Source organism: Leishmania panamensis, assembly GCF_000755165.1.
Source record: "Leishmania panamensis strain MHOM/PA/94/PSC-1 chromosome 32 sequence".
Lineage (NCBI taxonomy): Eukaryota > Euglenozoa > Kinetoplastea > Trypanosomatida > Trypanosomatidae > Leishmania > Leishmania panamensis.
Window position 1 is genome coordinate 1009612 of NC_025879.1, and position 11875 is coordinate 1021486.

The 11875-nt window shown below is 54.1% G+C and overlaps 3 protein-coding genes across 3 annotated transcripts; all 3 read right to left on the reverse strand.

Moving 5' to 3' along the window:
* Positions 1-1386: 1386 nt before the first annotated feature.
* On the reverse strand, positions 1387-2292 carry LPMP_322760 (hypothetical protein; the record flags this gene model as incomplete). Its single annotated transcript, XM_010703659.1, has 1 exon — positions 1387-2292. One exon carries the CDS (start codon positions 2290-2292, stop codon positions 1387-1389), a length of 906 nt encoding a protein of 301 aa, XP_010701961.1.
* Positions 2293-4266: 1974 nt separating this feature from the next.
* LPMP_322770 (superoxide dismutase, putative) lies at positions 4267-5079 on the reverse strand (the record flags this gene model as incomplete). Its single annotated transcript, XM_010703660.1, has 1 exon — positions 4267-5079. The coding sequence occupies one exon, from the start codon at positions 5077-5079 to the stop codon at positions 4267-4269; it is 813 nt and encodes a 270-aa protein (XP_010701962.1).
* Positions 5080-10015: 4936 nt separating this feature from the next.
* Positions 10016-11215, reverse strand: CD (cystathionine beta-lyase, putative; the record flags this gene model as incomplete). The annotated part of the gene is made up of 1 exon (XM_010703661.1): positions 10016-11215. The coding sequence occupies one exon, from the start codon at positions 11213-11215 to the stop codon at positions 10016-10018; it is 1200 nt and encodes a 399-aa protein (XP_010701963.1).
* Between the last annotated feature and the right edge of the window lie 660 nt (positions 11216-11875).

Genomic DNA, 11875 nt, shown 5'->3' on the forward strand with positions numbered 1-11875 from the left:
AAAGAAACGCAAGCCAAGAAAGACACCAAAAGAATCGTGACCGGCGCGGCGAGAGCAAATGGGGGCCGGGGTGAGGGTGAGGGGGTGAGGGGGCGACGCCCACCAATCAACTGAAAGTGCCAGTAATAATCACAGAAGAGCAAAGGAAAAACAAGTCGAGACAGACGAAACAAAAGTGGTGCCGGACAGGTGGAGTGTGGGTAGGTGTAGGGGGTGTAGGTGTATGTGTGTGGGTGTGTGGGTGTAGGGGTGTGTGTGTAGGTGTGTGGGTGTGTGTACGGGTATGGGTAGCGATGAACGCCAACGCTTGAAAAGGCTTGTAGCGACTCACTGCGTCCCTCAGTCCGATGTGCACGCACAACAGACAACAGAAAGACAGAGAGCGAGGGAAAAGTGAACACTGTCTAGCATGGGGAGCGAAGCTAATGACGACAGAGCAAGGAAGCAAGAAAGAAAGGCAATTTGAGTCTAAGTGAAGGCAGCAGGGCTCCCGAGAGAGCTCAGCGGTCTTGATATTGGCAGTGTGTGTGTGGAGGGGGGGGTGCATTGAACGAGAGGGAGAGGCGCCGCTCGCCAACGAGTCCCCCACACGTAGGAGTACCGAGAGAAAGAAAATGAAAATGATGTTGTGGAGAGTGAGACGAGCATGGCGAAGCGCAGGCATACACCCACCCAGCGAAGTGTAGGAAAAGGGATGCGTAAGAGAGAAAGGAGGGAAACATGAGCAAAGAGTTTGGAATACGGTCAAGGCGGTTTCAGGCGTCACTAAGGTACAGAGGGAGGGAGGGAGGGAGGCGAACACAACGACCCATACCACCTGTTCAGCTGCACACTTTACTCGAACTGCGAGTACTAACCAGCTACTCGCCATGTGCGTGTGATCTTCGTCTTCAAAGTTCACTGCCCGCTGCTACCTAGTCACAGAAGCGCGTGAGGCACTCACGGAGAGGTACATGAAGGTACGCGCCAACGTAGTGTCCGAAACAAAAAGAAGAGGGTGCGCACATACCAATCATAGGCACACCCACACGGCGCACGTAGTCCTTGACGCCGCGCTGCCGTGTCATTGTGGGCCAACTACTCACTCTCGCTATGAGTTCCTCTTCATCAATATGAGCGTATTGTGCTTGAGATTGAGATACTACTGGAGCTGTATCAAGTGTACAAGACTACTGAGGCAGAAAAAAAAAAGGGAGGCGTCAAAGAACACCGCACAACGTACCGGTAAGAACAAACTACAGCAGGCACACACACACACACACACACACACGTGTGAGCACGCAAGGAAAGGGTGGGAGCAAGAAGGCGAGCACGCGAGTGCCCCTCCATCAGCCACTTGACCCCCATATGCACCTTTTTCTTCCTTCTTATCGGTAACGCACGCTACTACGCCGGGTAGTTGGTCTTGTCCACCACCGACATGTTGTTCCGATAGTAGTCGGTCAACGTTGAAGCAACACCCATGATCCTGTCCCAGTCTCCCCGGAGCACGCTGCTGCGCGAACGCGAGTTGCGCTCCTCAGCATAGAGAGCGCCAGCAAGGTTCTCATCAAACTGCATCGTCCACTCCTCAAAGTGTCTGTCACCCCGCAGCTCGGGCCCGCCTAGCAGCTGGTAGAAGCACCAGGCAAACAAACTCATGAATATGGCCCACACGAGGCCACACAGGTGCGGCGCAACATCCATGTCGCCGAAGCGCTCCGACGCTTCGCCAGGGCCGGCATACATGGGGTGATGCGCCGTCCACCGGTGGAGCTTCGCATCGTCGTACCACATGACCTCCGGGTGCGTCCAGTGATCGTACACGAGGGAGTTGTCCGGGTGGAACATGGGGTTCGCCAGTGTGTACGTGCCCCAGGGCGACGAGTTGTTGCGGCGCATGTAGTGAAAGTTTGCGTTGTCGCGCAGGTACTTCTGCGTCTGGCGCACCATCATGTCGCAGGTGGCCGGATCGGTCACGTAGCGGTACTTCTCAAACCGGCGCCGGATCACCTTGTAGGCGAGGTTGAACTTGTGAGCATTGAGCTGGATCAACCACATCTGAATCTCCTTCAGCGACCAGCGATACAGACGGCAAACGCGCTGCTTGTGCGTCAGTCGTGGGTCATCGATGATGGGGTCGAGGTGGCGGACGCTGCCCATAAAATCGTGAATGTAGGCGTCAGACTTCTGCTCGTACTTTGGGTTGTCAAGAATGCGCCACCCCTCGTAGTTCTGCAGCAGCGGCTCGTGGAGGTGCCACTCGTGGTACTCCACCATGCCGCCACTGAGCAGCAGCGAGCTACGGCGCATCCTGTTTGCTTTGCTACCCTTCGTGACTGTGTGTATGTGGGTGTATGCTGAGTAAACTGAAGCCTCTAGCTGAGGTTTATTCTCGCTCTGATGACACTGCGGTAGACGTCAGATTGCATACGTCAAAGACACACAAGTATACCCGAGCCTCACTACACTAGAAAGAGAACAACAGCCTCAGAGACTGAGAACGAGAGAGGGGAAGAGAAGGCACACTAGAGCTGCTCACCTCCCTTAGAGCACAAAATAGCGGCAAAATGGAAAAGCAGCGAGCCAAAGATTGCTGAACAGAGAGACAGAAAGCTGAAAAGAACACGCGCGCACACACACAACGCTCCGAGTGGTGTGGACAGTAGAAGAGAAAGACGAAAAACAAACAAACGACAAAAAAAGAGTAAGCGCCAACAGCGGCGTCGAGGACGGATCTCGTTTTGCTACTCGGAAACGCGGGATGAGGGATGGAAGATGCAAGGGGAGGGCGTAGCGTTTGAAAAGGAAGGAGGGTCACGACGACTGTTGGTGATGTGCCACGTGTGTAGGGAAATGTGTAATTCTGATTCGTCCTCTATCTACACTCGGCCTTTCTTTCTCTCTCTCTCGCTATCGCCGTATCAGGGGTATGTCGCTACGTATATAAAAGCGACTCTTCGTCTGGCTGCTGCTGCTGCTACTACCAAGCAGGCGTGTCTCGAGAAGCGCAGCCACGTTGACAGCCCCTTTGCTCTACAGCTGCCGACTTCCCTCTTTTGGACGCAAAAAAGAGCGTTGTCAATGCCGCCGCGCAAGAAGGGCCGCACACCGGCAGCGCACCTCAGCACAGAAAGCGTGGGAAAGTGGCTACAGAGGGGAAGGGATAGTTTTAGGAAGAAAAGGAGGTATAGAGAAGGAATGGAATGGATGATGGCTGATGCCTCCTTTCTGTGGTGCGGATACGCAAGTGTGAGCGCACACGCACCACCTCAAGTGGAGATGTTGTTGACGTGCGTGTGGGTATAGGTGTGGGTATGCACGCGTCCGGGAAGGGAGGAGGATGACTGCAAGAGGAAGAGGGGAAAAATAGTTAGTTGGCGTACGCCAGCGTTGAGCTTGAGGGGGGGGGGGTGAAAACCAAAAAGGGGAACAAAATGGAAGGAAGAGACACGAGAGAGAACACGCACACATACATACACGCTTGCACACCTCGCTATCACGCAGAATGTGCTCACAGGGTGCGTGGGTGAGTAAGTGAGAGAGGTGCGCAGGCCCAGGAATTCTGTTGCAGCGACGCCATTCGTTTTGAAGTCGGTGGTACTGCCAAAGAGACGCATTTCTAACCATTTCCCACTCCACAAGAGATACACTCCGGCTTGAGTGCGGCAACACACACGCCTTTGGCTCCTTGAGGCGTGAGTCGCCATGAGCCACTGTCGGCTGCGGCAACTCGCATACGACTGCACCTGTGTGCCTTTCCCCCTCTCGCGCCCCCCTCTTTGTGTCATTCCTTTCCATTGGCCTCTTGAGCTTCGTGGTTGCCTCTCGATGATACACTGGGCGATGAACAAACGAAAAGAAGACACCGACGGAGGTGTAAACATGCAGAGATGGGGAAGTGCGCGAGATAAACAGCGGGTCAGCTACACTCCAACAGAGAGAGAGAGACAGCAGAGGCGGCACGCAGGAGGCATACATGCGCATACACACAACACCGCAAGGGAATACAACAGGAAAAGAGACTGAGCAAAGAATGGAAAAAAAAAGCGAAGATAGAAGTGCTGACTTGGATACTGGCGCCAAAAAAAAAAGGCATGGAGAGAGGGCCACGCAGCTGTGGCGCCAAAAAGCGTACGCGATCGAGGCCGCACAAACATACGCACGCGCGATGTCGGCAACGGTGGAAACAAAAGAAAAAGCGCCGTTGGGGGAAGGGGGCAAGTTGCTGACAAGGTCACGCGCGATCGCCCACGCGGCAAGCCAGTCCTCCACCCATGAGATCCCTTACCAGAACTTCATCTCATAGTACGCCTGGCCAGTGGCGCGCTTCCAGTGGCGCTCAGCCCAGTGCCAGTCCACTACATCAAAGTACTTGGAAAGGTACTCGGGACGCTTGTTCTCGTAGTCGATGTAATACGCATGCTCCCACACATCGACACACAGCAGTGGCGTGTACTCGTAGTTCGTCAGCGGGCAGCCGGCGTTGCTGTAGGAGATGATGTCGAAGGCGCAAGCCTTCTTGTCGTACACCCAGTAGACCCAACCGCTGCCAAAGAGGTTCTGGGCTGCAGTAATGAACTGCTTCTCGAAGTTCTCGACGGAGCCGTACTGAGCAGAGACCGCAGCGGACAGGTCCGGCGGGATGTTGCTGCCGTACGGCTGAATGCACTTCCAGAAGAAGGAGTGATTATAGTGCTGCGCGGCGTTGTTGTAGACGCCCTTCAGCTGACTGTCGTTAGCGCTCTTCACAATCAGCGCGTCTAGCTCCATCCCGTACAGGGGTGTGCCCTCGATGAGTTGATTAAGCTTCTCAACGTAGGTACGGTGGTGGCGGCTGTAGTGCACGCGTATCTGATATGATGACATGAGCGGCATGCAGCCCTTGTACCACGGAAACTCCAGTGTGGGTAGGTAGAAGAAGCCCAGTGACTGGATGTAGTTCTCAGAGCGGCGAATGTACTCGTCCACGCGCCAGTACGTCTTGCGGTACTTGTCTACATAGTAGTCCGGCGCACGACCGGAGCGGTTGCGGAACTCATTGTACTGCTCCATAAAGTTGAAGCGGCCCATCTGAACATCCGCCTTGGGGGTGTGCATCACAAGCCCAGTTCGGCCCGCCGCGCTGTAGGCAGCGACAAAGCACGAGGAGGATGCCTCGGGGGTACCAACGACGGAGCCGAGTACGCCGGTTGCGCACGCCGTAGGTGTGTACGCGCGACGAAGCATTACAGCGGAGACGGGGTAAAGAGAGAGTGTGAGGGGGACCATAGACCCGAGCAGAAAAAATTCTTCGGCGAGATGCCACGAGGGAGCCACAGAGAAAGAGAGGATGTTTCCACTGCGGTGGATCTACTCGGAGATCGAGAGAGAAAACCCCTACGCGTGCGTAGGCCTGTGCGCGCTCTCCTCTTTAGCGGCAAAGAAACGCAAAGCGGAGAAGCACGAGAGGGAATGGGCTTCACAAGACTGAACTGTGCTACGAAGGAAAAACTAAAGAAGAATCGGAGAGCGAGTGAGAGAAATGCCGGGACTCTCACACAGGCAGCAGCAGCAACAACAACAGCACGCACGAAAGCCAGCGATAGAAGAGAGGGTGTGTAGAGAGAAGGAGGTTGGGTATGGAGCTAAATTGAAGGTGTACCTACGCAAGCGAAATAAGAGTAGACCATAGCTTTACGAAACAAAGAGACGATTGCATGTGGAGGTAAATCGCTCAAGAGCGAGTATGGGCACCCGCACCACTGAATGCACGAATGCTCCTTCTTGAGACTTACAGTAAGGGGAGTGAAAGAGAGAAAGATAAAGCAAAGATGAAATCGGTAGTGATACTCTTCACGAATAAAGTTAGGGTGATCAAGGGCGGCCGGCTTCTGCCTGCGAGAACAAAAGGACACGAGGAGGAAGTGTGCACGAAGCTTCAGTTGCTGCTTTGCTAAGGAAAATGTGAGGCGTGAGCACAAGTGAAAGAAACAAAAAAAAATTATTCTCTTCGCTAGCTCTAAGAACGACGACAGGAACTGGAAGGAGGGGCTACGAAGTCGGCACAGGGAGAGACGAGTCCTGCCACAACAGCAGCAAAGAAATGGAGACTGATGTCGATAGTTGTGATCCAAGTCGATGCACAGGTGCGTGCGAAGAGAAAGAGGGGGAGGGGGGGGGGGGGGCGGAGAAAGCGGGAGGTGAGAAAAGCGGAAGAAATACCGGAGCATCGAGGATTCAAACAAAACAGTGTGTTGCGTCCGGTGAGAATGTCCACACGTATAGCCATATCATCATCTGTACTAGCGCGCGCCATGTAGTGAATGGGCCGATCAAGGTTTGTCTTTCTACCCCTCTTCTTAAAAACCGAGCGAGGTGCTCATATGTGGAAAGCCACCGCTTTGAAGCGAAAGGCCGGTGACTTCATGGGCACCACCTTGTAGCCGTAGTTAGTCACGCACTCACTGCTGAGACCTCCTCTTCCCTCTTGCTAGTCGTCTCTCCAAATCCAACGTCACTGGTGTGTTGTTCGTATTAGCGTTTGCGCTACCCTGCCTCTTCTCAGAAAGAAGATTATATGGAGTCTCGTGCATGTATGCATGCGTAGTACAATAGAAAAAAGGCGCTGTATACACAAGCCAAGAGGCGACACGCGGTATGAGAAGGGGGAAGGGAGTTCAGAGGCCCTTTTATGCATGGCGAGCACTGATGTGAAAAAAAAAAACCCACCGAGTGCCTCTCTTTTGACAGATGCGCTCGCATTTATTCTCTTTTTATTTTTGTATTATTTGCTCTTGTCAAAGTCAGTGAAATATGGGCGGGGGGGCGAATTTTAGAAAACTCAATGGCGATATAGAGGAGACGAACGTGCACGTGAACGTATCCACCACGCGTGGGAAAAGGATAGGAGAAAGAAGAGCACTAACGTGCAAGAGGGAGAGAGAGAAGTGGCAGCCCAACAGAACAGAACAGAAGACAAAACGCACACACACACAGCGAGATATCGCCACGCTCAGCCAACGGACTGGCCACCCATCAGCAAAAGAAGCGAATAAACAAAAAAAAACGCGAGTGCGAGAAGACGGCGTGCGCAGCGAGAGCGAAGAAGCATCAAACGTAAAGAAGAAAAGGAAGAAACGAAGAGGAGCAGCGGCCCGTCACGAACGAGAACAACGAAAGTAGAGAGCCGGCGCGTGCAAGCGCAGTGTAAAGAGGGTAACCCACGAAAAGCAGTGGAAGCATGCGTCATGCGCACGCATACAGGCACTCCCTCCTGCCAGCGGTGAGGAAAAGGTAAAAAAGAGACATGGAGGGCATGAGCAGCGGAAGTGCGGTGTGAAGTCAGCAAAAACATGACCTCTGCGTCTGAAGCGTTCTCAATGATTTTTCCTTCCTTCTTTCCAACAAGTTTGTGTGAAGGTTGTGTGGCCACGGTACCTGTAGTGTCCCTTTGCGTGTGTGAGCGCGTTGGCCAAGCCAACGATTGCCAAAGCAGCCCTCGTTGCTCTTCTCTTCCTCCTACCACCTCACCACAAAAATAAACGATGAAGAAGCGCTGGGTGAGAGGATAACGTCGTGGAGACGCACGAGAAGAGAAAGGAGAGGATCAACAGGCGTGAGCCAGAACGAAAAGAGAAAGAGAAAGGATAAGGAGAAGACTAGCCTCTGTCTGATAGATTTCGAGGCCAGAGATGCGTTGAGTACCCCAGAAGTCCGCGGGCAGGCACGCACACAAGACAGAGAGCAAAACTTAACGAGAGAAAAAAGGGGGGGCAAGGCGCGAAAATGGATTCACGAAAAGTACGATAGGAAAGCAAAAAAGAGGGAGAGAAGAGAGAGAGGGGGGAAGGGGAGGGGAAAAAGTGTGCGAGTTCGAGGTACATGTGCGCGTCATGGGTGGTGGTGTAACTCTGTGCATTAGTGTACTGGTGAGGGCGTGTCTCAGGCTACCAGAACGTCTCAAGGTTTGAAAGGGAGGAAGGAAACGGAAGCACAGAAAGAGGGTGTTGTCACACACACACACACACACACACAAAGTTGCGGAGAAGCAGGGCTACGACAGGGAGAGTGCGGTGGAAAAGAAAGAACGCGGAGTGGGGGTGAAGTGCAGTCGCTCTCCCCTTCCCTTCTACCTACCGCTCTCTCTCTCTGTGCCTAGGGGCGGAGATAGGGTGGAAGAGAAAGAGAGGTGGCGCAGCACAAGGAGGCCTTCATGGGAAAGGGCAAACAGGGGGAAGGAAGAGGAACAGAGGCGGCGTGCACAGCGTACGGGATCTCTGTAGGAGGAATACAGAGAAGCACAGAGAACAACGGAGGGGAAGGTGTGCACACAACCGCAAAGGAAATCAAGCGCACAATGCGACTTGTGAAAAGAAGGCACACACGTTCGCAGTCGTCGTCTCCCCCCCCTCCTCCTCCGTACGACTAGCTTAGAGGAGGGCTCGTTTCACGCCTCTACAGACGGTCTCTCTCTCTCTCACTCCTTCTTTCCCCCTCCCCCCACCTCTCTCCCTGCACTCACAACCTAATGCTCCTAGACCGCTCGCGCAGTGCATGGTGTGACGCTCGAAGCGGCACAAGAAACAGGGGAAGGAAAGAGACCGGCGAAATTTGAACAGAGTAGGAAACAAAGAGATCACGCACGGTCAAAGGCGCTGGGGGTCGCGCGAGGGAAGCAAATCACCAAAGTCGTTTTGCGGGGCTCAAGGCACCCGGTTGCCATCCAAAGAAGAGTCAAAAAAAAAAGTACGCAAAGAGAGAGGGAAAGGAGGGAAGGGAGGACAGGGAAACAGAAGCGATGCATTCGCACTGCATGTGCGTGCGCGTGCGGTGGTCAAACTGCCTGTTGCTGCGGTACAACCCACCAGTGAGAAGCAAACAGGTAGGCGGGAAGGAAGAATCGAACGCACAGAAAAGAAAAGAGCGCGCCACGTTTTTTCTCAAAAACAGCCGTGTTGGCGAAAGGGGCTGGCCTCCGTTGAATTTGATCGTTGCCTTCACTAAAGCATGTGCCCCGTCCTTCTTTCTACTACCTAGTGAAGGAAAGGGACGTGGTTAGGGAGAAGCGGTGCGTGTCGTACACGTTCCGCACGGACGCCACATCACCTGACGAGCTACAGCAAAGGGGAACACAATGAAAAACATTTTTCAAGAAACATTGAAGGATAGAAGTGGTTGCACAGAGAGCGAACAAAACAAGAGCAGCTCAAGGCAAAGATGATGAGGCATCTTTTCCGCTGGTTGCTTTGCTGCGTCTTCTTATTCTTCAAAAAAAAAAAGACTGAAGGCGGCGGTGATGGTAGTGAAGTACAATGCTTGAGCTGCTTGTGCACTGCCGCACCCTGTCCGGCAGATCAATAACACCTATGAGACGGGGCCCTCTCTTTAACCTACGTTTCTGTGGCCTTCTCGGGTGAACTGCCTTCTGCCTACAACATGCGTGTCGAACAAGTCCACTTTGTCTTTGTTAATCTCAGTCGTCCTTCTTCTTTCTTCTTCTGACTGGCTCGGCGCTCGGTACCGCTTCTCGTTTCGCTTTGAAACGGGAGAGCGGAAGAGAACGAGGAGGTGGGCGTATCTGCTGATGAGAGCGGTCGGATCTGCATGCATCACCGGTCCCTCGGATGCACACACATACACGCACACTCGGCCCGCAGTCCCTCGCTTTTTGCCGCCTTTTTTCTTGTCTTGCCTTACGCCATGTACTGCGACCACCCACACACACACACACACAGGGGGAGATGCACTGACACACGTCTTACACCCATACATCCAAATCAGATCTCTGATATGCACACCTGTGTAGCGGACTGTGGTGGCGGCGGTGTACGGAAGAAAGGGGAGGAGGAACGCAGCGCAGGCTACACCACGGCAGCACACAAGGCAGAGACAGCGAGAGAGAAAAGCGAAGAGAGAATGCCAGCAGCAGCTCACCGCACTCGCGCTCATGCTAACGCAAGCGCAGTCACGTTCGCAGTAGCGAAAAGGCGGAGAGGGGGCAGCGGTGAACGAGCTCACCTCCCCCCCTACCAATCCCCTGACAGGATCTACCCGCTTAGGGGTCCATCGACTCCTGGCACAGCTTGTCAAAACCCTGGCCGAGGTCCTGCTTCAGGTCATCCACGCTCTCGAGGCCGATCTGGAAACGGATGAGGATACCTCCAGGCGAAAAGGTGGTTGCCGTGCGGTACTTGGTGCAGTCGAAAACCACCGCAAGACTCTCGAAGCCGCCCCATGAAAAGCCTATGCCGAAAAGCTTGTAGCTCTCGATCATCCGTGTCACATCCTCCAGTGTGTACTTGGGAAGCAACACGATCGAGAAGACGCCGGACGAGCCGGTGAAGTCGCGCTTCCAGACCTCGTGGCCACGACAGTCAGGGAACGCCGGGTGCAGCACCTTGAGCACCTCCTTGCGGCTCTTCATAAAGCTCGCTATCTCAAGCGCGCGCTTCTCAGCCTCCTTAAGGCGGATGTACATAGTGCGAAGCCCACGTAAGGCCAGGAAACAGTCCTCGTTGCCGGGAACCGACTGGAAGAGGCTCATCACACGCTTCAGCTTCGGGTACCAGGTCTCGTTGGCTGAGATAAGACCCAGCAGCATGTCCGAGTGGCCGCCGACGTATTTGGTGCCCGCCTCCACGGATATGTCGCACCCCTTGCTGTGTGCGCCAAAGAAGATGGGGGTAGCCCAAGTGTTGTCGATGATCGTCGTCACGTTGAATTCGCGTGCCACGGCACAGATGGTCGGCACGTCCTGCACCTCAAAGGTCTGCGAACCCGGTGACTCCATGAAGAGCACGGTGGTATTGGGCTTCTTGCAGAGCAGCTCACGCAACTCGTCTGCCGTGATACAGGGGTCGTAGTATGTCGTGGTGATGCCCTTGGTCACCAAGAAGTTGTCGCACAACTCGCGAGTGGGCAAGTACACTGCGTCCGCCACAAGAATATTGTCACCGCTGTTCGCAGTCCCCAGCAGCGCGTACGCTATCGCCTGCATGCCAGATGACAGGATAAAACTTCCGGCACTGCCAGTGAGCGCCGTCCAGGCTTTCTGCAGGTTCGTCACGATGGGGTTTCCAGCGGTGCCGTACCAGTACGTACCACGGCGATTGAATGCGTCATCGACGCTATTGTATAGAACAGTGGAACCGCGATAGATGGGACAGTTGATGAAGCCGTGTTGCTCAGATGGGTTGCGGCCGAGACGGCTCAGGGCGGTCTCGACAGAGTTCTCCTGGGATGGTTCGTTTGACATGGCGACACAGAAGAGGTCTGGGTGAAGACAGGCAGGCACGCGCAGCAGTAGGGAGTTTGCAGAGGAGGAAGGCAGAGTACTAGAAAAACAGTGAGTGAGAACGGATGCAAAGCGAGGAGAACTGGAAGAGAGGGGGAAGTTAAGTGGTGGCCGAATTAGGGATCGGTGCGTATCTGATGCGAGGAGAAGGTAGTGTGTGTGGGGGGGGGGGTGCCTGCATGTATGTCTACGTTGCAGTGTACTCAAGCGTACGTGTAGAGATGGATGAAGGGAGAAGAGCGAAACAGCTAGAGAAGCTGGGAAGGCGAAAGGATAGTGAGTAATTAAAGAACAAGAATGTGCAAGTGAGAGGTGTCGACGATAACAGCTAGCGACTCAGCCAAAGGTGGAAGATGAGGCATGAAGAAGTGTGGCAGAGCGTCCCTGCAGGCACGAGGACAACAAAGATGTTGTCCAACCCGCTCTCCTCCTCCACTGTCCGCTGCACCCGCCACTCGTGAGCCCTGCGCGGCAGCAAGGAGACGTGGGAATGAATTAATAAATTCTACAAGTCAACGCACAACGCTGATGCTCGAGGTGTCTTCTCATTGCAGCGGCCTCTCTAACTCTATCCATGATGAGCATCATACTCACACACGCGTTTGTATGCTTGGGGGGGGG